At 45.7% G+C, this 26918-nt stretch overlaps 1 protein-coding gene across 3 annotated transcripts in view; it reads right to left on the reverse strand.

The window, feature by feature from the left end:
• Positions 1–23362, reverse strand: part of ADAMTS17 (ADAM metallopeptidase with thrombospondin type 1 motif 17) — a 193174-nt gene extending 169812 nt beyond the window's left edge. For all 3 annotated transcript variants that reach the window (XM_055002638.1, XM_055002639.1, XM_055002637.1), the window contains exons 1-3: positions 23121–23362; positions 19347–19711; positions 8886–9054 (exon numbers count right to left, since the gene is read on the reverse strand). In XM_055002638.1, the coding sequence (XP_054858613.1) occupies positions 8886–9054; positions 19347–19711; positions 23121–23196 (610 nt within the window). In that variant the 5' untranslated portion in view covers positions 23197–23362. The remainder of the gene's footprint in view (positions 1–8885; positions 9055–19346; positions 19712–23120) is intronic.
• Positions 23363–26918: the final 3556 nt, after the last annotated feature.

Genomic DNA, 26918 nt, shown 5'->3' on the forward strand with positions numbered 1-26918 from the left:
AGAAGGAGACAGAATCATAGAAACAGAAGGTACCTCCAGGGTCATCTAGTCCAACCCACTGCACAATGCAGGAAATTCACAACTACCTCCCCGAACTCCACACACACACCCAGTGACCCTTGCGCCATGCCCAGAAGATGGCAAAACACTGTCAGGGTCCCTAGCTGAACTGGCCTGGGGGAAATTGCTTCCTCACCTCAATGTGGCGATTGGCATTACCCGGTGCATGTAAGAAGGGGCCACAAGAATTAAGCACTGATGTAACCCTTCCTGCCCTCCCTCTTATGATCTGCCTAGGTTCCCAGAATCAGCATTGCTGTCAGATGGCCATCTAGCCTCTGCTTAAGAACTTCCAAAGAAGGAGAACCTACCACCCACCAAGGAGCCCTGTTCTACTGAGGGACTGCTCTAACTGTCAGGAAGTTCTTCCTAACGTTTAGCCGAAAACTCTTTTGATTTAATTTCAACCCACTGATTTTGGTCTTACCTTCTGAGGCACCGGAAAACAAACTCATTTTGTCCCATCAAAGCTCATATTTATGATAAAATGATGGACATCAACCTGGAAAGGTCATGACCCCACGTCTTTGCTGCTCACATCATTCCCCATTGTGCGATTACGCTCCCAGTCTAACCTATTAGCTATATTATTTTTTGCCCGCCTGAGAGAGAAACAGAGCGGTCCATGATTTTGGCTGTCAAATGATTTTTCATTACGGTGAGGCGGGGGAAAGCTCTCTGGCTGGCAATCACCTGAGGCGAACTTGAAAAGGACTAGAACAGAGGCATGCTGGGAGTTGGCAGCCATGACGGCTGGCATGTGGCACGCCTCTGCAGCCAATGCCCGCTTGTTCCTCACCAGATGATGCAAGTGTGAGGAGACCTCTGTGGAATTTTTCAAAAACGTTCCTTCAAGCACTCGGCTCCAATATCCCTCCTCCCTCCCAAGTCTGTTCTCAATGGCAAAACCTTTACCCTTCCCTTTTCTTTCTTTAAATAGAAACAGAGATGGTCATTCCTCATAACCCGAAAGTAACTGCTATTAAGTAAGGCTGGAACTGGACAGAATTTATTTTTTTAAAAAATTAGCTCCTGGCAATGAGCAAGCTATGAAAAATACCAGAGCAAGAGAAAAAAATAAAGCAAGAAGACTTGGTGCTCCTCTTTTGCTTTATTGTGTTGGAAAATAAAGATTGGTGACAGCGCAGGAAGAAAAGATATGCAGCCACTGTCCTAGGCTTGGAATGGAGACAAGACTGATTTACTTGTTAAGAATCATAAACAGGTGGCCATAAAGATATGTAATCAACAGAAGCTTAATTTTATCCACAAAAAGGTACATCAGGAAGCAACCCTGAACTGACTTGGCTGCTAGTATTTATTTGCTTTATTTACATCCCGCCTTTCTCCCCATGAGTAGCCAAAGCAGCTCTCTTCCATTTCATCCTCACAACAGCCCTGTGAGGTAGTTTAGGCTGAGAACATCTGACTGGCTCCTAGGTCACCCAGCAAGCTTCCATGGCAGAATGGGGATTCGAACCTGGGTCACCCAGATCCTAGCCTGACACTCTTCACCACTAAACCACGATGTTGTTGTTTTTCGCTCTGCTTTTGTCCCACCCCACCCCCAATATTTATTCTCCCTTGCTGAGTGCTCAATGGCAATAGTACACAAGAAGTTTACTCTCCCAGCAACGTATACAATGAGGGGTTCTCAGTGCAGGTTGGCCTGTATAGGATGGGGAGCTATAATAACCTGGAAACAGTTGTTCTAGTTTGCCACGTGCTGCCAAAGCCTGGGAGGGGAATGGTGATACAGATGTAAGGATACAAGCATTCTCCCATCCTTACCTTCCTTCACTCATAGTGCACTTGAATGGATCTTAGATGTCCAAAAAAAAAGGGGGGGGGAGGGTCATGAACTATGGGTCTTCAGACTTGCCCCAAATTGGAACAAACCAATAAAAAGAGAGAGAAACCCAGTGAAAGAGAACAATGCAGCAAGCAACCCGCGAGCACTAAGTTTCGTCTTAAGTAATAACAATAAATACAATTCCTGTGCCAATTATCAAATGTTTTACTAACAATAATGCAATGTTTAAACAGTTCTGATATGGTTCACACAGATATTCAACTGTATATTCAAACTGGCTCTCTGTGCTCAAAGAGAGTTCACTCTTAATGTGCCTCAATATGAACAAACCAATTCCTATAGGATACATCAATAAACTGATAAAGTGCTAGTGCTAATTCCAAGTAGAAAGACATATTGCACTTAAAATTGATAAAGTGCAAATATATAGATAGCTCCCGTCAACAGAGTATCCTCAAAATACTTTTTCAAGTGTCAAAGTTCGTAAGTTTTAAAGTCCAGGGTTCATAAGCACTATATCTCAATAGTCATAAAGAGTTCATTATTTTTGACTCGATGATTCTCATGGAGTGGCCGTGAAAGTTCCATGGAACAAGGCTTCTGTTGGCTACAAGCTTTATTTTGGGCAGGTCTAAAAGCTGAAAATACCTTGCAAAGGAGAGAGTTCCTAAAAAAATATCCAAACTTTAAAACAGGCAGACCACAGCTACTCATCCTCCTATTTGCCTGCCCTTATGTGATTTATGAACCTTGGAAGAGTATACCCTCTGCGAGTCAATGAAACTCCCAACTAAAACAAACAGCCTTTAAAAGAAAGGATTACGTGAACAGCACAGCTTCCCGTTGAACAACCCGATGTTAAAATCTGTGCAATGCAGATGTTAAAAATGTTAGGAGGATGACAATATAATGTAAACCATGGCTTTCAGAGGAGCCCACAACAGGGAAAGGGTTCATAACCAACCGCCCCCTTGATGTTAAGTGTCTCAGTCTTGAAGACAGGAGTTTGCAAAATATGGAGAGTGGAGAGATACCAGGGTTAGAGATGGGCATGAACTGAAATATGAATCGAAGTTCGTCACAAACTGGGCCAGTTCGGGGTTTGCAAACCGGCGGTTCGTTGGGGCACATTTTTGACAAACAATGACAATTTTTAGGGTGGTTCGTTCAGTTGGTTTTTTGGTTCATCGGAGGGATTTTCCTTCTTGTCCGCTGATTGCCCCGCACACGCTCCCAAACAGTGTGGCGACATCACTTCCGGAAGCAATATCACCGTGCCGGCTCTAGGCACGCACGCGGCTCTTTCTGCAGACCTTCTGCTGCCCCGAAAGTAACGAACCAAACAAATCGGTTCGCAAACTGGGCAATTTCATACCAGTTCATGGTTCATGAAACATGACAAACCATGAACCACAACGAACCACCATTTTCCCTCTTCGTGCCCACCTCTAATCAGGGTTCAGTTTTTATTTCTGCTCCAGTCCAATGACCAATGCACAAATCAAACATAGATCTCAGAGCATAAGCATACCTAGTCAGATATTTGGTCAGCACTGTCTACTCTGAACGACAACAGCAGGAACTGGGGCTTGCAGCCCTAGATCTCCATGCCCCGCCTGAAGGTTGGCAACCCCAAGTGAGAGGTGACTGTTCAGATCATGAAAGGCTTACAAGGTAGCTTGAACTGAACCTGTAAATGAAAAGGCCAGCCAGTAACGAAACACAGCATCCTTCCATCACCATCATTCTCTTTTGCACCTGTACGGTGCTTTCAATGTTCAACTGTCTTCACATACTTTTATTATAGCCTTCCTTACAATACCCAGCTAGTATTGTTAGTATTGGAGAGACGAGGGATTGAACCTGGAGCCTTCTGAATACCAAGCAGATACTCTACCACTGAGCCACAGCCCCTCCATTAAGATCAAGAGATAAAAAAGATGTTGGGTTTAAAAAAAAAAGTTTTTAAGAAGCAGTTTATTTAGTTCTCAGGAATTAGCATGGGCTAAATGAACTTTGAGTGGGTACTCAAAATGACCAAGAGCTCTGTAAACTTCTGAAAGTTCACAACACATCTAGCATAAATCATTATCTTAAAAATGCACTTGTTAATATTTCAACAGATTCTTCCTAATATGGGATCACAGAGGTTTCAGCACATTGCTCTTTTGCTATTTTTAGTGTGCATGGTCTTTGGCCATAACAATGGGTTTTCTTGGCCAAGTTAAACCCCCCGGGGGGGGGGGACTTGCATGGTGGAGAGATAATCATTACAGACTGGGAAGAAGGGGTAATGCCAATTAGAATTTGTAGCTGTTGAAGGGAAATGACTCCAGGTGAAACCTGAAAATCGTAGACCAGGCTCTCAGAAAAACTAAATTCTCTTTGCAGGATTTTAAATGCTATTTTCTTGGTCAGAAAAAAAAAATTGCAATGGAAAGGGAACAAGTGTACATGGAACAAACCCTTCAAGCCATGGCTAAACCAAGTACATGATAATAGCATAATATTCGATTTATAGACTGCCCTTCAGGACAACTTAATGCCCACTCAGAGCAATTTACAAAGTATGTTGTTATCATCCTCACAATAAAACACTCTGTGAGGTGGGTGGGACAGAGAGCTCCGAGAAGTTGCGACTGACCCAAGGTCACCCAACTGGCTTCAAGTAGAAGAGTGGGGAATCAAACCCAGTTCTCCAGTCCAGATTTAGAGTCCTGCGCTCTCTGATTTTTGGCTCTCTGATTTTTGAACATGCTGAGTATTTCCTCCTTGGTTTGTTAGCTGAGGATCTCCTGTGTATGAGACCCAATCTACGCACGCAGGAAAATGGAGCAGAAATAGGTTAGCCAATCCAGTTTGGAAAATTCCTGGTGATTTGGGCAGCGGTGCCTGGGGAGGGTGGAGTTCAGTGGGGGAGCTCAGCAAAGATGTGATGCCACAGAATCTGCTTCCTAAAGCTACCATTTCCTCCAGGGGAACATCTCTGTAACCTGGAGGTTGGTGACCCTATTTGGGAATGAGTTGATAGAAGGGATGGCACCATGTGGGGCGTCCCAGTTTTGAATATTCCTCTGTGCCAAAGACTTGACTTAAGCAAAAAGCAAGGACAGGAGAGGAATAGGAAAGCCCAGTTCTTTGTCCTGCTGCGCTAAGCTTGGTTGCTATTTGGTAAAGAGTTTTTCCAATCTTGTAAATGCGATCCTCGACCTGAAGTAAGAAGCAATCTAGAGCACATTTCTAAGCAGATCTGCTAAGAATCCTATTCATGGCTATCCAATGGATCATAGTCCCAGGAAAGTGTTCTTAGGATCGGCCACTCAGCCACATCATTCCAATGCTCATGTTGACCAAGTCTGTGTTACAAACGATTCTGAGACACTATATTCCAGTTCATATGGGGGCACCTGCTGTAAGGCCCTCCCATTGCCTTGGAAAACCCAAAAATGTTTCCCTAGGAGAATCCCCAAATCTCCTCTTACAAAAGCCCTTTATACATGACACCTCCATGCACTGACGGAATGTGCACACAAATGTGCTATCCCCGCTCCCAGCCTCTATGTGACTGTTGACTCATGAGCATGGCACCTATGTGCAGAGGACAGCATCCACTCATTCAATACTTCCTGGTAAGGCGGAAGTGACATAAGTAGCTCTAGGAATAGCTGGAAACTTTTTGGTAAAACCATAGAACTTTTGACGATTTCTAGAGCTACCCTATGTCATGGCTGAATTTTTTGCCAGAAGTACTATGATACCGCATGCGATGCTGTCGTTTTTTATTTGGGGGAGTAGAAATGGGGATATCCCTGCCTCCACCAGGGGGACTCCTGCTTCCCCATGATCAGCAATCCCAGAGAAGGAGCATATGAATGGACACTGCCACCACATGCAGATGCAATGCTTATGAGCTGGAAATCATGCAGAGGCAAAGGACGGGCCTACCATACTTGCCTACTCTCCCTCTCCAGTTCAGTCAGTGTGTGGAGCGTTCATGTATACAAAGTCTGAGTACTGCTAGAAAGATTACTAACAAAGAACAAACTGTCTTTCAAGGAAGTTCATCCACCGTTACTGATTTTCTCACTGGAGAGTCCATGATACACTTTGGAATAAATCCAGTGCTGCCCACAACACTATTTGAAAACCACTGGCTGACACAAAAGTACATAAGCATAAGCCTTAATATCTGTTTGTGTGGAAAAAGAAGAAAAAGAGTTGCATTAAAAGCAGGGCTTTTTTTTCAGCTGGAATGCGGTGGAAGAGAGTTCTGGCACCTCTTGAAAATGGTCACATGGCCGGTTGCCCCGCTCTCTGATCACCAGACAGAGAGGAGTTTCGATTGCTCTCCATGCCAGCGGTGCGGAGGGTAATCTAAACTCCCCTCTGTCTGGAGATCAGGGGGCAGGGCCACCGGCCATGTGACCATTTTCACCGAGGGCGATTTAAACTTTAAAAAACTCCCCCCTTGTTCCAGCTGACCCAAAGTGGCGTCATTGTGCAGTCCCGAGTTCCACCACTGAGTTCCACCACCTCTTTTCCCAGAAAAAAGGCCCTGATTAAAAGTAAACAGAACCCACCTTTAAAAAAAATACTTTGTTATAATAAATTCCTGTCTTTCTGTGGAGTAGGCCTGTAGGCTTGAAATGAAGAATATGGTTCAACTGAGCTGAATTTAAGGCATATTGCATTTTCTCCCCCAGGATAATTTATGGGCTTCGCGTCATAAGCATTAAATACTAATCTTTTCTTAGAAAATGACTAGCCTTGTTCTGCGCTCCCAAGCTGTATTTTATATCAAGGCCCTTCCATGTAACGAGTTTAAATCACCACCTGTGACCATTGGAAAAATGATTAAGAAACCTCACATTGTCCAGAAAAAAACCCAGCACATTTTTAGCTGATTTATACAGTTATGCATTGCTGTCACAATGCGGCTTGATTATATCTTGACTGTCGGTCCCAACCATACAAATGTAGGATATTCTTCACTCATGTTTTTAGCTTCATTCGTATTAATGAATATGAAAAACTTAAGGCAATTCCCATTTCACTGTTTGTTGTATGCTATATACTGTTTTTAATGCATTTTTCCTCACTTCATGTTCCAGTTTTAGTGCATTATACAATACTGTTTTTTATAGTATTGTTTGCCAGTTCTGTGACCCGGTTTCTATACTGTTGCTTTTACATTGTATGTACTACACTGTTGTGTTTATGCTGCGTGCCAATTTTCCTAATTCTGCTTTGACTCATTGTTTATGGGATGTGTTATACCATCATTTTTCACTTTCCCTAGTTAATTATTCTTTTCACTATCTCTAGTTAATCATTACTATTTAAAGACTGTCAACCTGATTTTTCTGAAAGACAATGTAATTCACTTGCAAGACTGCAGCTTTAGGCTCCGTTCTTTAGGATTGCCAGGATGAGACTGGCAAGTGGCGGGAGGGATTGAGAGGTGGGGACAAGGGGGCAAGCTTGTGATGTTGACGACCTCGCTGATATCCCTGCTTCACTTCCAGGTACAACCTGGAAGTGACAAAGGGTAGCTCTAGGAATCACTTGAAACTCTATGGTATTACTTCTGTTAGACATACGTGTGGCCATATCCCAGCTATGCTTCTGTACAGATACAATCATGTTCTATTCCCCCATACACATAAAACGCATATACATACAACCATGGCTTGTAGCATAGATTCTGAAAGATACCAATCATTACTCTGCCACTACAAATTGATTATTAGCCTATAACTATATATATTTGCAAATACATCATATCAATATAACTAGTAAGCCATGTTGATTCAACGTTATCTGTTTAGGTTCTTGGAAGTACATTGCAAGGAAACGCATGCCTGAAAAGGCAGCAAACGTTCTTCAGACTCTTGCCTTCTCTCAAAATTCTGTAGAAATCTATGGAGAACCTTCCAAATCCGGTCGGACTTACCCCTTAGGCAAAATCTAGTGTCTGCCTAAAGATACGTCAAACTCCCTAAGAAATTTCACTACCCTCTCAAAGCTTTTTTTTTTGGCTTCTTTAAAATTCAAGTATTCTGCCCAACTATACGCATACATTTTCATAGCACGAAAAATGCATTCTTATGGTTTTTCTTTTCTTTTCCTCTTACAGCCAACATCCTGAATCACTGAGTTTGCACCTGGATGAAACTTGACAACCTAAATACAAAGCCCTACGACCGCAAAGCCTCTTACGAAAACTCCAGCCGACTCCTTCCCTCTGTCTGCGCTGATGGGTGCCACCTTAATGAGGCCTTTTATGCTCAACTTCTGGAAAGGTGCATTAAGATCACCTGGTTTACCCCAAGTTAGAAGTAACTAAACTTTGTGTGTGTCACGGCTGATTAGGGCTTCCCCATCCACAACCCTTTTATTTCTAAACCTCTTGTGGAGACAAAAAAAAGTTAATCCAAACAAGACAGGAGTCAATTAGGTCATTAACACCCTAAGCCTATTAAAAGCCAGGATTTCACATCTTATTTGAAGCCAGGGGTGGGGGGAGGAATCATGGATGTATAAGGTTCTAAAGACAAACCACACTTGATCTTATGACTTGCTGGGTTGTTTAGTAAATGTTTACTAAGGTGAAACTGCAACCGTTACACACACTAAATCTCTTTCTACGGTTGCGTGCACCATTCCTTAGGCTTCTCAGAGGGAGGGGAGACATTTCAAGCTTCTTAGCCTTTTTGCTTCACTAGCAATTCCCTTCCGATGTTTCATATCAAGCTAGAGCTTCCAAATTTGCCTCGAAAACCCTAGGAAAGAGGTTAGGCTGTAAGCGCGTTGACTGGCCCAAGGTCACCCAGTAAGCATCCATGGCTTGTGGATACTGGCTAAAGGCTAGGCAGGGTGGGTGAGGAGGAGCAGATAAAGCCAAAGAACTCCAGGATGTGTGTCCCATTATAGTGTCACCCGTAGATTCAATGGCCATGATTAACAGGAGCAGAAAGAACCTGACCACACAGACATTGTTTTCCACACTCACCTGCTACCACTTTACAGTGTTCGTTCGGGATCTCCGACTTGGCACTACGGGCCAGTTTCGTGGTGGAACGCTTGCGTCTGATGAAGTGCTCCTTCCCACTGAACGAAGACTCGGAGGCGTTCGCTGGCTGGATCTGCACAAGCTCGGATCCGAGTTGGATGTAGCCAACCTGTCCAAGGGAGAACGAAAACATTCCCGTGACCTCCAAATCATTTTGGACGAACTTCCATCATCCAAATAATATCCCAAAATCACCCAAATGTAATAATTCAGCAATTGGGGAGAACAAAACAGAAGCAGCCACCCTGCACAAAGCATGCATTTCTGATATGCAGAGCTTCATGACATCCCCTCGACATTTTAGCAGGCTCCACTCGGAGGCATGCATCAAGCTGCCTCTTTATTTTTGCATCTGTACAAAAACTACCAGATGGGTACAGAGCAAAAGCAAGGCCAGACATTTCAAGAGCTATTTGTTTTTTAAAAAGAGAGTTCTATACCAGTCAGGCAGCCACCCAAACATATATTCTGCACATACGTATGGATGCTGGGCTGTGGAACAGCTGACTACATTAACGTGATTTACAATCTATATTACATATGCGCTATAAATTGTATGGGCCCCACACAGACAACACGCCAACCTACACCCTAGAACTCTCACTGACAGAATGTAGCTACATCGCTGCATAAGAAGACAGCAGGCTCCAGACAACACCCCCTTTCCCCTCCACCTCTTTTCCCACCAGGTCCCAGACACCCCCCTCCCCCTGCTTTTGCGCAGGATTTCTGATGTCTCCATTTCCAAAACGGATGCAGGCTGTTTTCGCAGCACCGCGAAAACAGAAGCAAAATTGCCTGCATTCATTTTGGAAACGGAGACATCAGAAATCCCGTACAAAACCCACCAGCGTTCAGCGAGTGGGGCGCTCTTTTTAGGACATGTGGAAATGGCCAATGAATGGAAATCTACTACTATAAATATTTTTCAAAACGGTGCTCGGTCTTTTCTCAACTACAACACGAGATCTGATGAGATTTGTCAGTACAGGGGTGGCAACTTCTGGAGCCAAAGTCAGTAGACCTATACACAACTTAGAGTGCATACTCGTCCAACCTGCATGTACAAGTGTCTATTTGTTTGTAAGAAAGCGCCAACATGTGTTCACTTTCCAAATGAAGCAAAAAACCTGTACCTGGATAAACACTGGGTGTAAATCACACATTCAGCTATACGTGGATTGAATGTAAACATGAGAATTACTCAATGCATACCTGAAGAAGAATCATGTACATGGGTCGTATGTGCGTTCGCTGTAACTCAGGAACAGAGTTTTGTTCTGTCCAGCAACTGCATTTGGGTCTCGGTCCAATCTCCGGCCGCTTCCACACGTCTTACCTGCCTGCGGAACGTCGCATGAAAGACCCGGAAGACAGCGTCTTCTCATGCGAAATCATGCCAGGAAGACGCTGTTATCCGGGAGTTTTGCACGAAATCACGTCTTCCTAGCGCAATTTCACGCAAGAAGATGCTGTCTTCTGGGTCTTTCACGCGATGTTCCGCAGGCAGGTAAGTCGTGTGGAAACGGACTCCCTTTTGGGTCACCAACAGCAAAGCTGTCATTGAGCACTGTGATGTGCCACAATAAATAAAACCAACTATCAATACAAACAACAAACTACACACTGGGCCCTGGCTCCATGCTAGCCATGGGGCTGGCTGATCATTCCCCACACATGCCACTTATTGGGGGGGGGCATCCTTGCTTCAAGCATCTCCCCTGCGGAAATCCCCCACGGAAGCCACCAATCAAACCAAATGGCCATGCAGCCTTGGACAGTGACCTTAATATCAGGTCCCTATAAGGACAGTATGGTGACAACCCCGTCCACAGCCTTTCTCCACCCTTACCACTCACCTCAAACCTCCCTTCACAAGCTTGGGGCTTCCCAGGCAGGTAAAGGCTGGGAGTCTGTCACACACCACCTGTCTAGCCTCCACTATAGCAAGCAAAGAGCCCTGACCCAAATCTTCACAGGGTCCCCTCTCTCTTCTTCCAGAGGCTCCACAAGACAGGCAACTCATTTCCTGTATTTAGCTCCCCTCACCCAGCTATAGACCAGGCCAGGGCTATTGGGAAAAAAAGGAACTCAGAAGTTACTGCCACTGTTTAAACTTGGCCCATTTAACGTGACCAGAATGTTTGAGGCCTGTGAGTGAGGTATTTTTCCCCAGCCAACAATTTTAAGCCAGCCAGGGTTAAATAAAACAAAAAAAAAATTATTTACAAGATGGAACAGAGGAGTGAATGAATTTTAAACAGGTTTGAAATTAGCTAGCCATATCTCTGCTGCCTCTCCTCAGCTCCCCAAAGCCTTCTCTCCCTACAACAGAAACTGTCATCAGCCCAGCATTTTGCCCACTCCCATCGGCTGTGTCTCAGGAGAGGCAGAGCTGGAGCCAGTTCTGTCTGTCACAGACCACACTGTCAATAGTTGTCAGGACCTCAATGCTAGCAGCTTTCCAGATCCACCAAGGCACATCTGACAAGGGCTGTAGCATAGTGGTTAAGTGATGGGGCTACAAATCAGCATTCTGCTGGTTCAAATCCCATGAGCTCAGTAGATGGCCTTGGATAAGCCACTCCTCTCAGCCCCAGCTCCCCAGCTGTATTGTGGGGATAATAATACATGGACATTGTTCACTGCTCTAAGTTGGGTGAAAGAGCCATATACACGTGCAGTTATTATTAGTAACAGAGAATTATTTACTTTATTTCCAAGCTAGCTTCCCTGGCAGAGTGGGGATTCGAACCTGAGCCTCCCAGATCCTAATCAAACACTCTAACCATTACGCCAACACAGAGCAGTTGGCAGTCAGGGAGGGAATGGGCTCTATCCCACAGGCCCTGAAGAGGAAGAAACAACTTCCGTAGCTGGCTAGCCAATGAGCAGCAGACCCTGAAACTTACTGGGAAATTAGTTCCTTCTCATCTTCTGGCTCCCAGCAAAGCCATCTGCCCTCTACTGTCTGTGCCAGCAGTCCAGGAAGAGCCCCATGCCCAAATTAGAAGATTCTCAGTTTGAACCCCAGTGCCAATACATTGCCGCTACAATTCTGCAACACCTTCAAGCTTCCAACAGTGACAGCATTTTCCAGGCTGTGTCTACAACCAATTGAAATGCCTTTATTTGTTTCGGCTTCTCTGGTGTTCCTTCCCTACATGCCAGTTTAATATAGGTTTTAATCATCTAGCAGAAGTGCTGTAAATCTGGTCTTAAAAAGACCACTGAAAAAGTGCCAGCCATTTTCTTTGGAGCCAAATTCATGTAAGAGTGTGTGTGTGGGGGGGGGGTCTGTTAATCATTCCCTCAACTTGAAGGACAAACTGGCACTCAGAAGAGAAACGATATAAAGAACCACTGGAAATGCCAAGGTTTTACATTTGCCACAAGACTGACTCCCCTCCAGCCTCTGCTATTGAGATGTAGTGTGGTATAGTGGTTAGAATGCTGGAGACCCAGGTTTGAATCCCACTCTGCCACAGAAGCTTGCTGGGTGACCTCAGGCCAGTCACACACTCTCAGCTTAACCTCCCTCACAGGATTGTTGGGAGGATAAAATGGGGGAGAGGAGAACAATGTAAACCACTATGGGTCCCCCTTGGGTAGAAAGGTGGCGTATAAATGAAGTAAATAGTCTTCTAAAAGACTGGCTTGAATGAGGCCTCTTAGTACAAGAGCCTCTGTCAGACACTCTGAATAGCAGTTCAACCAAATTTGAAGCCACTGATGCCGAGCACATCTGGGAGCTGCAAAAACATGAGAATTGTCAAGCAGATAGCCAGCTGCCATACACAGCTCTTCCATGTTCCACCACCACCATATCCGTTAATCACACACACGCTGGGTTCTGCCACCGTTAAACAGCACAGATGGTCTAGATCTCAGTAGGGTAACCAGTCTCTGGACTGTACAGCTTAATGCTGGCAAAGCTTGCATGACTGGATGCTTTCCAAAAAAAAAAAATGCTATGCTAGAGCCCTGTGGTGCAAAGTGGCAAGCTGCATTATTGCAGCCCAAGCTCTGCTCACGATCTGAGTTCGATCCTGGTGGAAGCCGGGTTCAAATAGCCGGCTCAAGGTTGACTCAGCCTTCCATCCTTCCAAGGTTGGTAAAATGAATACCCAGTTTCCTGGGGGTAAAGCGTAGATGACTGGGGAAGGCAATGGCAAACCACCCCATAACAAAAAGTCTGCCAAGAAAACATCGTGATGTGACGTCCCCCCCATGGGTCAGTAATGACGGTGCTTGCACAGGGGGCTACCTTTAGGATAACAAGGAGATCTCGTGTCTCTGAAATGCTAGCTTTCCTAATGAAAGGTATTGTTTTTTACAGGGGCCTGTTTCATCACCCGAGTTTTGACCTGCCTTCCGAAATCAGTGAGAATCGGGACGTCACATGGCATTAACTGGAGCTAGCATTTTCAAGCCCTTCTGCTGTGGAACTTTCATAATCCATTCCAATTAGTGCGCGCACACACATGCACACACCTCAGTGGATTGGTTAATTTGAATTTAGTGGTGGAGAAAAATTACCACACTCAACTGCTCCCAAAGGTCTTTTGTGACAGCATTTGAGGCCAAGAGCCCCACGCTAATTCAACGGGAAGTACGATTACAAAATAACTAAACTGGCTTTGGAAACACACACACAATTATCACTGATGCTATTAAATCTAGCTTGGATTTTGCAATTAATATGACAGGGCTTTGCAATCAGACAGAACCATTCATTCCAGGTAATAGGAGGCCCTGGAAATTTACCTAAACCTCAAAAGGAAGGCAATTGAACTGTGAAGATTAGAAGATTTTTAATTTGACAGGAACAGCCAACGTCTTCCACTCTGCTGACACACTTGTTCACAAAACACTACTCAATTCTTCTCCTATACTGATTCATACATTATTTGTAACACACCATAAACAAACAGAACTTTATTGAGTGATTCCACACACGTTGGATAATGCACTTCCAATCTTCTTTATAGATCACTTGGAACGGATTTTTTTGGTGTGCGGAACAAAAAAATCCACCTCAAACGATTGATAAAGTGCATTGAAAGTGCATTATCCAACGAGTGCGGAATCAGCCACTGAATGCTTTTCAGTGTCAATTTTTGTCATTGAAAATAGTGCTCTTGGAGTGGGGACATTTCCAACTCCCTCCCTTTAGTTGCAAAGACTTCTGTCTTTTAAAATTCTTATTTCCTCTTATTTGTTCTCCATCTAACTACCACCTTTAATCATACAAGCATGGACAGCCAACCAGGAACCACACAGGTTTGGATTAAACCCAACTGGTGAAAAAGGGACACCTTTTTTGTCTACCCGAAAAGGCTCTACTGAGAATCATGGGATGGCCCTTCTGGCTGTAGTACGGATGGGAACTGAGCAAGACTATGGGCCAAGCTACAAGTGATGAATGACACTTGAATGGCAAGTGTATTTCTCCCTGTTCACTTGCCCTCCACTTGCGCTCCACTTGCCGTTCAAGTGTCATTCATCACTTGTAGCATGGCCCTGAGTGAAAAAGCTAGCTAAATCCAACCCGCAGTGCATCAGTCAACAACGCACAAACCTCACCTAATCTTCACATTGCCTTCAAGAAAGTCCATGCATATCTCAAACTAAGTTAATTGATTTTGTAATTGTCTATGTGGTTTAATTCTCTTTGTGCTTTGTTTAACAATTGCTTTTAGTAGTTTTGATACTTTCTATTTTTTAAAAGCTTGTTGTAATGGTTGTGACTGTTCATCACCTTGGGTGGAAAGGTGGCATAAAAACGTTTTAAATAAAAATAAGCTCAGCGGGAAGTCAATGCCTTTGGAATAGCGAACGTTTGCAGAGTAATCACCACCACAACCTATGTATCACCCAACAGGAGTTTTGCTAATGGTTTTAATACCTCCCAAAGTCATTGAGTGTTACTGGCTCAGCCCTACAGATGAACATGCTGCTCTTAAAAGCCTGAAGTCAGACCCAAAAAAATGGCAGCAACTCTTTTTTCAAATGGGGCCCACTGGAACGGTGCATAATCCGAAGTTAACTGGGCCTTCCACCTTCAAGTAACTTCCCTCATCATCAAGGGCATGGCGGTGAGAGCACCCTGGTGAACATCTGGCTCAGCTTTCCTAACAGCTGGCCAGGCTTCCAGCAGCTGGGCACAGTTAGAAGATCATGTTCTCCACTCCTCCTGCCCATGTGTTTGGTTGCACTCTTCAGGCTATGTAGCTTCTTTCCCACAATCTGTCATCTGCCAACAATGATGCAGTTAGGAAGACTGGAAAGAAACCAAGGAGCAGTCCATTTTCCGACCGATTGTGGTTAGTTTACTGCCTGGCCCTTATCTCTTCAGCTCATGTATGGTGCACAGATGTCATTAACGTAACTGCTGTTCACAAACAATCCTTCGTTTCTGCTCTCCCACAAAACTAATAACAAAATAACATTTGATTTACATACCGCCCTTCAGGACAACTTAACGCCCACTCAGAAAGGTTTACAAAGTGTGTTGTTATTATCCCCACAACAATCACCCTGTGAGGTGGGTGGGGCTGAGGGAGCTCCGAGAAGCTGTGACTGACCCAAGGTCACCCAGCTGTCTTCAAGTGGAGGAGTGGGGAATCAAACCTGGCTCTCCAGATTAGAGTCCTGCCACTCTTAAATCACGACACCAAACTGGTTTTATTACTATTTAATTGTATCGACTTTTAGGAGCAAACAAGTCTTCTGAGGAACCCACTCATCCTAGAGGAGATATTTTAAATCATCAGAGCCTATTTGTGCCCCAACACTTTTCAGATGGAAAGGACAGAAGCGAGACATACCTCAGTGGTGAATCAAAGGCCAGATTAGGCATAAAACATAAACCTGTTTTCTCCTCCATATGAGAGGAACGGCATCATTGCAACATTTTGCACAAGGAACAGGTCTCCATCACTGCCATTCATAATCAGAATTTATCTAGCATTTTTCGAGAGGTCAAACTACTTCACATACACTGCTTCAGGCCTGATCTATGCATGATGGCAGAGTTTAGGGAACAGGTTGTATCAGAACAGTTATTTCGAACTGTCCCCAAATATTAAAAAGGTAGCTCACCAGGGAGAAAGATTTAGCCTAACCTGCTTTCTTCTGCATTTGTTTCTTTGAGCCTCTCTGTATGAGACCTCTTACATGAGGATGCTCAAGTGCAGGGAGATGCAATGTTAGCCGGGAAGCCTAGTTTAAAAAGACAGAGCCTTTGGCTCTGTCAATTTCACCTCTCTACACAGAGCCAGCAGAGATACTCCTGAGAGGCTTTGTTAATTTTATCTTCAATTTCCAGAAAGGGAGGTGAAACTGACAGAGTGGCAAAGAGGAAATTAACCAACCCTCTGAGGAGCAATCTTTGCTGGCTCTGTAGATAGGTAAAATTGAACTACGTTTCCCAGCTAGCATTGCGTCTCTCTACACTTGAGCGTTCTCATGTAGAGAGACTCTTTGAAGGTGCATCAAAAAGGAGCCAGTGTGATGCACTGGTTAATCTCGGATCTGAAAGACCCAGGTTCAAATCTCTGCTCTGCTGTGGAAGTTTGCTGGGTGACCTTGGGCCACTCACACACTCTCAGCCAGACCTACTTCACAGGGCTGTTGTGAGAATAAAATGGAAGAGAGGGAGAATGTAAGTCGCTTTAGGTCCCCATAGGGGAGAAAGGCAGAGTATACTGAAATAAAATAAATTAAAAAACAGCATTCTTCCATCGGTACCCTAAAGTACTCTCTTCCACTTTGTTCTGCTATATGCGTATCAGTAACCTTTACAACACTCCTGTATGGGAGGCCAGTATTTACTTCATACTGCAACGGTGTGTGTGTGTGTGGGGGGGCAAGGCTAAGAGACATCAGTATGCCTTACCCCCCCCCTTCAATGTACTGATACTCAAATTAAGAGTCTTGGCAGCTCATGCTCCAACCAAGTAGACAACACCAACCCTTTTGATCTCTCAGAGATTCCTTTCATGGCTATGTCTAAAATTCATAGAGTGGAATATTGCATTTGCAAAGCAAATGGGTAAAAGGGGGAGTGAACATAGCTTAGCCCATTCAGCGTTTCCCACTGGGAGTATTGCCAGTAGAGTGTTACTAATTCACTCTCCACCACTACGCTGTCTCAAGCAATACATGTTGTCACTACAAATGAATTCCTCTAATTCCCCCCCCCTTTTTTTGCAAGTTCCTTTCGCTGTCAGTGCACTTTTCTGCTGGCCCAGAAAAAGCAGGTTTAAGAGCTCAGCAATTCATGAATGAGATCAACAAAGCATGCTGTGCAGCCAAGAGGGGGAGGAAAGAAAGAAAAAAACCAAATCCGTCAGCATTTCAGAAGTGGAAGCCGCTGTATCAGTTGTAAGCTCTAAGGAGCCTTTGGTGGTGTTCGGCTTGGCTTTTAACATTCATCACAAAGGGGGCCGGGATTCCATTACGCTCATGCAGGTGTTTACCTGAGGCACAACTCACACACCCGTCTATCTTCCTACAGGACCGCCTGTACCACAGCTTCCCAAATCCCTTAGGGTAAGGAGTCAAGAGTCAGGGGTGCGGGAGGGCAGGCGTCAAGGGGTTCCGGCTGCACTAATTTTCCCGCAGAGTCACAAAAACATGATGCACAGTAAAACAGATGAACCACATGCTCTGGTCAGACTGAGACGGAAAGACGAGAAACACAACTGGGCCGTTTCCACACAGCTTACCTTGTTGTGGAAAATAGCAAAATCTCGCGAGAAGATGCTGTTATCATGCGAGAAGACGCTGTTATCGCACAAGAAGACACAATAACAGCGTCTTCTCGTGTGATTTTGCGCAAGATTTCTCTATTTTTCACAACAAGGTAAGCTGTGTGGAAACGGCCCTGGTCCTGGTTTCCCACCATGGACTTAGGTAAACTGAGGCAAACAAGACCAGAGCTCCAATACAGTCACCATTTTAAGTCCATAAAGCACAGTTTCCAAAACTGCTGTGCCCTCCAGAATTGGGACCCCTTCTTCTATTTATCCAACTCCCTTGTTCATCTCTTCCTTCTTTCTCCCCCCAAATCCATTCATCTTCTAGGCTACAGCTAGGGTTGCCAAATTCCTGGAGATTTGGGGGTGGAGCCTGGAGACGGTAGGGTGAGGGGAGGGGCCTCAACAGGGTACAATGCCATACAGTCCACCCTCCAAAGCAGCCATTTTCTCCAGGAGAACTGATCTCTATTGTCTGGAGATCAGTTGTACTTCTGTGAGATCACCAGCCACCATCTGGAGGTTCTTAATAACAACAACAACATTCAATTTATATACCGCCCTTCAGAATGACTTAACACCCACTCAGAGTGGTTTACAAAGTATGTCATTATTATCCCCACAACAAACACACTGTGAAGTGGGTAGAGCTGAGAGAGCTCCAGAGAGCTGTGACTAGCCCAAGGTCTCCCAGCTGGCTTCAAGTGGAGGAGTGAGGAATCAAACTCAGTTCTCCAGACTGGATTCCTGCGCTCTTAACCACTACACCAAACTGGCTGGGAAGTATAGTTTAAAAGGGGACTTACCTGCTGTAACTAGGGTGATCTGCTAGTTACAGCAGATAAGTCACTCGCAAGGCAAAATGGCATCCATCTTTAACCTGCAATGTGCAGTTGCGCAGGTGTGGTCAAGTGGAGGAGCAGAGGGGGCAAAAACAAACTGGCCAGCACCCACATAAACCAAGCGTGCATCCTAACGCTTCCCAAAATCCCCTGGGGCAGCTGCATCCTATGGAAGGAGACCTGTGAAGCCAGAAACTTTGACAGCCATTGACCTTGGGGTCTTTTGCCAAGTTCTGTCCCACAAAACTATCCTATAGGCTTCTCCCCATTTAACAGCCATTCCTTTCCCTCAGGGAACTGCACGTCAAGAAGAACAGTGAGGGTTCTCTATCACATGACTCAGCACATTCCTAAACCTACAATTTCCCACTTTTTTGTGGGGGGAAGCCATGACTGGTATATACTGACATAGGTCTGTAGGCACTCCCTAGTCCTGGGGGCGGAGAGTGCCCTCAAGTCATAGCTGACTTGAGCATGGGGTTTTCTTGGTAAGAGACTAACAGAGGTGGTTTGCCGTCACTTGCCTCTGCAACCCTGGTCCTTGTTAGAGGTCTCCCATCCAATTACTAATCAAGGCCGGTCTTGCTTAGCTTTTGAGATCTGACAAGATTAGGTTCACCTGGACTATCCACGTCAGGCTAACATCTTCCTAATAGTGGGAAGATCTTATATTCTCACATGCTTAATTCTCTTAAACCCATGCTGTTCACTGCCTTTGCTGAAAATAACCCTCCATTCCCAAGCATACGCCTCCCCCAAGAGTGCACCCTTCGGGGTAGATTAGCACAAACAAGTACCAGCCCGGTGCAGGCACTGAGTGAGACGAAGGAGTCGAAGCTGCGGTTCAGCACGTGTCCGGTGTAGAAGCAGGAATGGTCGACATCCTCTCGATGGCGGTTTTGGTCCTCCCCGATCTCCTCTACCGAGAAACCTGGTGCCAAAAACTTCACATTCCGGTGAAGGTTCAAATAGAGGTCAGAGCCTGGATCGGAACCAAGGCCTGAAGGCAAGTGGATCATCAGCGCCTCCTCCTCTTCCTCTGGATGGAGAAGTATGGAGCGTCTCCTCCGGGTCTCCTCAGAGGTGCTCTTTTTGGCCTGCAGGAAATCAGTCCTGTCCAGAGGTACTTGCTCGGGGATCACCACAGTCAGCTCTGCACCATCTGCAACAGGTGAGATAAGGTGTGAGCAACCAAGGAAGGCATCACAGATATTGTTTGGTGTAGGGGTTAAGAGCGGCAGGACTCTAATCTGGAGAGCCAGGTTTGATTCCCCACTCCTCTGCTTGAAGCCAGCTGGGTGACCTTGGGTCAGTCACAGCTCTCTCAGAGCTCTCTCAGCCCCACCCACCTCACAGGGTGATTGTCTTAGTAAATCACTCTGAGTTGTCCTGAAGGGCAGTATATAAATCGAATGTTATTATTATTATATTTATTTCTATGTTGCTTCACTTCATCGATATCTTGCCCTTCTCCTCATTGGGGACCCAAAGTGGCTTCCATCATTCGCCTCTCCTCTGTTTTTTCTTCACAACAACCGTGTGAGGAAAGTTAGGTTGAGAGGATGCAACTGGCCCAAGGTCACCCAGCGAGCTTCCATGGCAGAGTGGGGATTCAGACCTGGTTCTCCGAGGTCTTAGCCTGACACTCTACACCATGTTCTAAATAATATCCCAGCATCACCACTTCCAGACTAAGAACCACAAACCAGCCTGCTCTACCTACTTGTTGTGAATTTTCTGCATCGTGAAGGGGGTTGGACTAGATGACCCTAGAGAACCCTTCCGATTCTATGACTCTACTTAATACACAGAGCTTATTTTGAACTAGTCCTCACCTGAAATGACGAGCAGAACAAAATTTCAAAGCCCCAATTCAAATGAAAGAAAAGGAAGGAAATCAGGCAGAATGTATCTCTTCCCAGATGAGTAAGCACAGCTCATGGAGCTACATCCTGAAATGGCAAAGTTCTTGGATTGCCAGTACAGATTTTGGGACTGTTCTTTTAAAAACTAACTTATTATTTAGAGACTTAGGGCCAAGCTACACATGACGAATGACACTTGAACGGCAAGTGGATTGAGTGGAGGGCAAGTGAACAGGGAGAAATACACTTGCCGTTCAAGTGTCATTCGTCATGTGTAGCTTGGCCCTGAGTTCTTTGTCAGACCTAAAAGGAGGTGCAGGGATTTAAACCCGCTTAGAAGTCATATCCCTCCAATCCCTCCCTCCTGTTCTCAGACATCTTACTCAATATTTGTAATTTATGTCATTTCTCTCCACTGAAGACACAAAGTGCCTTACATCATTATCCCCACAACAACCCTGCGAGGTAGTTTAGGCTGTGAATGTGCGACTGTTCTACGGTCACCCCCTGAGTTTCTATGGCAGAGCTGGGATTCAAACCTGGCCCTCCCAGATCCTGGTCCGACACTCTAGCTACGACACCAAAACACAGTACACCACAGGCATAACAGAAAGCACTCTGCACTTTATTGAAGGCACTGCCAATCCTGAGCAGAGATATACTTTTCTGTTGAAGTCAATGGGCTTTAGAGCGTGCTCCTCAGCTTTGGATTGCTCCGACAACAAGTTAGGACTACATCCTGGCACTAAAAGCAAGTTCTAGGGCTAAAACCTGGCGAGGAGACGATGCAGTCTTGAAAGCATGGAAAGGTAGAAGCATGGAAAGCAGATTCACACATGCATGTACATCCCCGGAGAACCACAACATCAAGGGATAGCATACATGAGTGAATGGGCCACAGGCGGTATTTGCACATCCGCAACATCTCTGCAAAAGCACTGCATGTCTGCAGAGTCCGCTCCAGCAATTCTGGGGCAAATAAGATACAGGTGAACCTAAAAGATGCAACCTCGCTGACGTTTTGCACACCTGCACCTCTCCTTTGTGCAAAGGGACTGCGCCACATGTGGAGGTACCCACAAAACCCAGCCACCGTTCACCTTCCATGCAGACAGGTGCTGAACAAAAACTAGGTCCGAGCGCTGTACAGTCTGAAGGGGAGAATTTACTCCCGGCCCACCCACCCTTCCATGCAGATACAATCAATGCACGCCCCACCGCCGGCGCGTTCTTTATAACATGCACTTTTAAAAATAAAGGAAGTATTTTAATTATTGTTCTTCAGTATAAAGGATCGCCACAGTCCACAGACACAACTAGATCTCTCGTAGCTCACCAGGACCCCGACCACCACGCTCGCTGGTCTGGATCTCACACATCCAAGAGTATATTTAAGCATATACCTCTGCGTGCATGAAGGAAACTGGGGAAGGAAGCTAGTTGCTGCTCACTGCTTGAAATAGGGCACTGGGTTCGCTGCACCTTTCTTGATCTGGTCCAGAACAGCCCTTTTACAGTTCCTTGACCCCAGTGCACCACACACCAGACCTGTAAGCCTTATCCAGTCAACTGTTTTGATCCACCCAGTTCTAGAACAGACATATAACTTGCAAAACAGCAAGGAAACATTCTACTCGGAGATCCAAAAACAGAACCGCTTTTAAGAGCGATATCAAGATAGCCGCCAGCCACTTCCTTCTTGGTATTTACGTCCTCTTTCACACATACAGATTAAGCCACTTTGGCATTCCGTTTCCAAAAGCAGCCGGACAGGTGCCTCTGGCCATGCAAAGGCAAGGCATAGAATCATAGAGTCCGAAGGGACCTACAGGGTCATCTAGTCCAACCCCTTGCTCAACGCAGGAAATTCACAACTACATGAACACTGTGCTTTGTCTAATATTCAGAGGTATACTTCCCTTAACATGCTCTATTTTAGCCACTAGGTTCAATATACCTATCTTTCATGGATTTGACAAAACCTATACCTACCACCCGAGTATTACAAGATTAACAGTTTAAAAATGTATGCATGAGACATTCCAGACTAGAAAACATGTGGCAACTCCATCCTTTCAGACAGAATAGCCTCATACCCGAACAGAGAAAGAAAATACCTATCCGCTTTCTTGTAGCTATTTTTTTTAAAAAATTTGCAAAACCAAAAAGCAAAGGAAGAGGGTCCAAAATAAACGCCGGAGCTTTTTGCCTCCTTAACTAAAATGAGTTTATGTTTACAGGAAACACACAGATGCCTACACGCCAAGAGTGGCAGGAAGCCTCCTGCTTCGCCAAGTCAAGTTAGCAAAGTGAAGTGAAAGGGAGAGGAGACGGGAAAGCAGGGCTTTCCTCCCGAAAGTTTGCAACAAGAGCGGCCACTCCAGATGCCAGGAATGAGGAATATTCAAGCCTGGAAAGGGGTACATCCTTGCGGATGAGCAAAGCTGGGAGCCCAGCCACGGGGGGAGAAGCAATATACAATTTGGATGTGCAAACTATTGCTGGTAGGAGAGACACACACACACACACAGAGGGGCGTGCATTTTGGCTCCCCCCATTCTCGCGTCCCAACTTTTTCCTACATGCACGTATTTTGCAACCCGCAACGATCCCACCCCCTCCCTCCCCTAAGGTGTCCAACCCGCTCAGGTCATGGAAGGCTGGGGAGAAAGGGGAGAAAGGAGAGCCCCCCCCCCGCGCCCCTACCTGGGTTGATGCTCGATCCCCAAAGCAGCAGCAGAATGGGAAAGCAAACCGGGAGAAAAGAGCCTTCTTGGAGCATTTTATTGCAGTCGAGGGGCCCCGGCAACTGGGCTGTGCAATGCGAGGAGGAGGAGGAAGAGGAGGTGGAGGGAAGCGGAGGGTCGCGGATGGCAGCGGCAACAGCTGGATCCCGAATTGCAGCGAAGCCCTCCCAGCCTTTGGAAAATTAATTAGCGCTACAGACAAACTCAACGTGGTTTACAGAAAGGGGGGAAGGGGAGGGGGGAACGCGGGGGGGGGAGCAGAGCCTCGCCTCCTTTTTTCTTTTTTTCCCCCCAATCGCAGGTGCTGATTGGAGCGGAATCTCCCGGAGCTACACCTCCTGCCCGCCGATTGGTCGTCGGAATTAACACACTCGGGTAAATAGCTGGGTTGTAAAAGGAGAAGCAGTACACGTGGGTGGCGGGCGCAGGGGGAGGGCGGGCGCTAGGTGGCGCTAGAGAAGCGGGTGGCGCGGCTGGGCTGGGCTGGGCTGGGTAAGAAGGTACGGCTCCCCCACCCCGCTCTCCCATCTTCCTGTACCTTTAAGGCTCTTAAAAAAATAAATCGGCCTGGCAATGCAGGTGAAGCTTTTCCTATGGTTGCCAACTCTGGGTTGGGAAATTCCTGGAGATTTGGGAGCCTGCACAGGGCGGAGTTTGGGAAACCCCTTGGTGGGGGTTAGAGTGCCATCGCACCACCTTCCAAAGCAGCCGCTTTCTCCGGGGAAGAGAACTGTTCTCAATTATCTGGAGATATATGGAGATGGGTAGCGGTGTTCGTCTTTCTGTAGCAGTAGAAAAGAGCAAGAGTCCAGTAGTACTTATAAAACTAACAGAATTTGGGGTAAGGAACGAGCTTTCGTGAGTCACAGCTCACTTCTTCAGATATCTGAAGAAGGGTGCTGCGACTCTCCAAAGTTCATACCCTACCCCAATTTTTGTTAGTCTTATAGGCACTACTGGGCTCTTGCTCTTTTCTGTTGTCTGGAGGTCAGTTGTAATTCTGGGAGATCTCCAGCACCTGGAGGATGCTAATCGTACCTGGCATGGAGCTAATGGTGGGGAAAGTTTCACCTGCTGAACTTCTGACTTTCAGGCTCCAGGTGAATGGCTCCAACACAGGGCCAAGCAAAAAAACCCAAAAGGCTTTCCCCACAATCAAAAGGCCCACTACTTGAAAATGCCAGGAAAATCGGTAAAAGATACAGAAAAACAACAAAATGGGCTTTTTGATGCAGCCAACGGGGCTAGGACTCAGCAGCAGAGCATCTGCATGGAATACAGAAGGTCCCAAGTTCTATCCCCCGCATTGCCAGTTAAAAGGGATTAATTAGTTGGTGATGTGAAAAACCTCTGCCCGAGACCCTGGAAAGCTGCTAGGCGGCTTCACGTGCTCAAGAACGTAAGAGCCCTGCTGGACCAAATTGATGCCCCATCAGGCATCCTACTTCTCATAATGACCAATTGGATGCCCTGGAAAGCCCACAGGGCCACAAAGGCGAAAGCTTCCCACTGTCACTGCCTTCTCCCCAGCACCGGGCATGCAGGGGTATACTGTCTCTGAACATGAAGGCTTATAACGGCTGATGGACCTATCCTTTTTAAGCCATCTCAGTTAGACTGTTACTACATCCCATAGCAGTGAGTTCCACGAGTTAATTATACGCTGTGTGAAGAAGCATTTCCTTTTTCAGTCCCTCAGCTTCACTGGCCTCTCCTGACCTCTAATGTTTGGGGATTTTGAGGGGGGGGAATCCCCCCCCTTATCCACAGTCTGCATCCTACGCATCATTTCATCAACAGCCGTCATCTCCCCCTTTCTTCTGTTTTTCTAAACAGAAAAACCTCAGACTTCTTAGCCTTTCCTCAAATCAAGGTGCTCCGATCCCTTTATCCGCTGCCTTTTCTGTGCTGCAATATGCCCACTGAAGATGGGGTGTACACAGTACAGTTTTTCTAAGTGTGGCCACACCACAAATCTGTACAAAGGTGTTGTGATAGTGTTTCCAGGCCCTTTCCTAATTATCTCTGGCACAGAGTTTCCCGTTTTCAGCACTGCTGCACACGGAATCGGTGTTTTCATTGCTCTGCCTATTATGATCCCAACGTCATTTTCTTGGTCAATATCTCTCAGCTCAGACCCCATCGGTGCATATGTGACTCAGAATTTCACTGAATGGGGTTTTCTTCTCAGTAAGCATGCATAGGATTGGATTAATATTTGTTATTGTGAGGCATAGTTGATTTGCCGAGCACTGTACTTACCTGTCATTTATGTCCATCTGCAGGGTTTTATAGTCTGGGTTGGGATTAGAGATGGGCACGAACCAGAAAAAAAAAAAACCCGAACCCTGTGGTTCGTTGTGTTTCACAAGCCACAAACCATGAACTTTTATGAACTTACTCCAGTTCGCGAACCGGTTCATTTGGTTCATGAAATAGACATTTCTGGGGCAGCAGAAGGTCACTTCCAGGGCTGCAGAAAGCCTATCCCCCCCTCATTGCCTAGGAAACTGATTGATCGATGCCAGGCTGCCTGTAGTGACGAACCAAACAAACCAGCCTAAAAGTTCGTGGTGGTTCATCAGAAACGGACTCTGACGAACTGCCAGTTCATGAACCACGAACTGGCCCAGTTCGAGATGAATGTTGGTTCGTATTTCGGTTCGTGCCCACCTCTAGTTGGAATTAAAATGATTTTATGTATCTTTATTATGTTCTAAGTTTTACTGCAATTTTATTTGATGTATATTACGATTTGTATTGATTTTAATTGATGCAATCCGCTTTGAGCTCTTAACCGAAGAGAAGCGGTATAAAAATCAAATAAATAAATCACGCACACATTAGCTCTCAGACGAGCCTCACAACTGACCAGGGCACCCTTTTCCCGTAGGTGTTAACTGGCCATTCAGCCAACAGTTTCTGCCCTTCAACCTCAGGATTCGTCTGTTCCTTCCTTGATTGTGATGACCTGCTGTTCCTTCTCTTAGCAGCTTTCCTGTGCATTGCTACTGGACCACTTTCAGTTTCTTACCCCTGCTAACGCTCAGGTCCTCTTGATACTGTTTAACTACCAGCCTGTACCTTCCAAAATCTTGGAAATATAGTTAGTCTTTAAGGTGCTATTAAACCCAAATCTGGGCCGATTCCAGACGGCCCCCCGCCTCGCGAAACGTTGCGCGTCGTTGCGCGTCGTTGCACAGAAAACTTGAAATATCGCGTTTTCTCGCGCGAGTTTTGCGTGACGTCGCGCAAAACTCGCGCGAGAAAACGCGATATTTCTGCGCAACGACGTGCGACGACGCACGACGTTTCGCAAGGCAGGGGGCCGTCTGGAATCGGCCCTTATTTCATTTTGGGGGTGTTTTTTTTTTTTTTTGCTATTTTAAATAGCAGAAGAAGCCAAGTTTTGCAACCTCTCTTGCAAAATTAATAACCCTTCCGAGACATTAGGCATATGTTAGCAACATCCTTTGCAAGCATCCCTTTGGCTCTCAGCCTGGAAACCAGGGGTTAACTTGGATGCTGATCCAAGTACTTTCCCCCACATCCTTTCCCCTCCTCCAGATATTCTTGAGAGGATATCTATTTTGTATTGTACTTATAGTAATGAAGCCTGTGATAATTGATTAACTGAGCTGTTGACTGTGAAACATTTGTGAGCATTCCAAGTGATCAAAGGACAAAAAGCTGGAATGTTTGCAGTCCAATTTCTGTGAGGAAAAGGGAAACTGTGGGTTTGACTGAGATTACAACC

Source organism: Eublepharis macularius, chromosome 18 (assembly GCF_028583425.1).
Source record: "Eublepharis macularius isolate TG4126 chromosome 18, MPM_Emac_v1.0, whole genome shotgun sequence".
Lineage (NCBI taxonomy): Eukaryota > Metazoa > Chordata > Lepidosauria > Squamata > Eublepharidae > Eublepharis > Eublepharis macularius.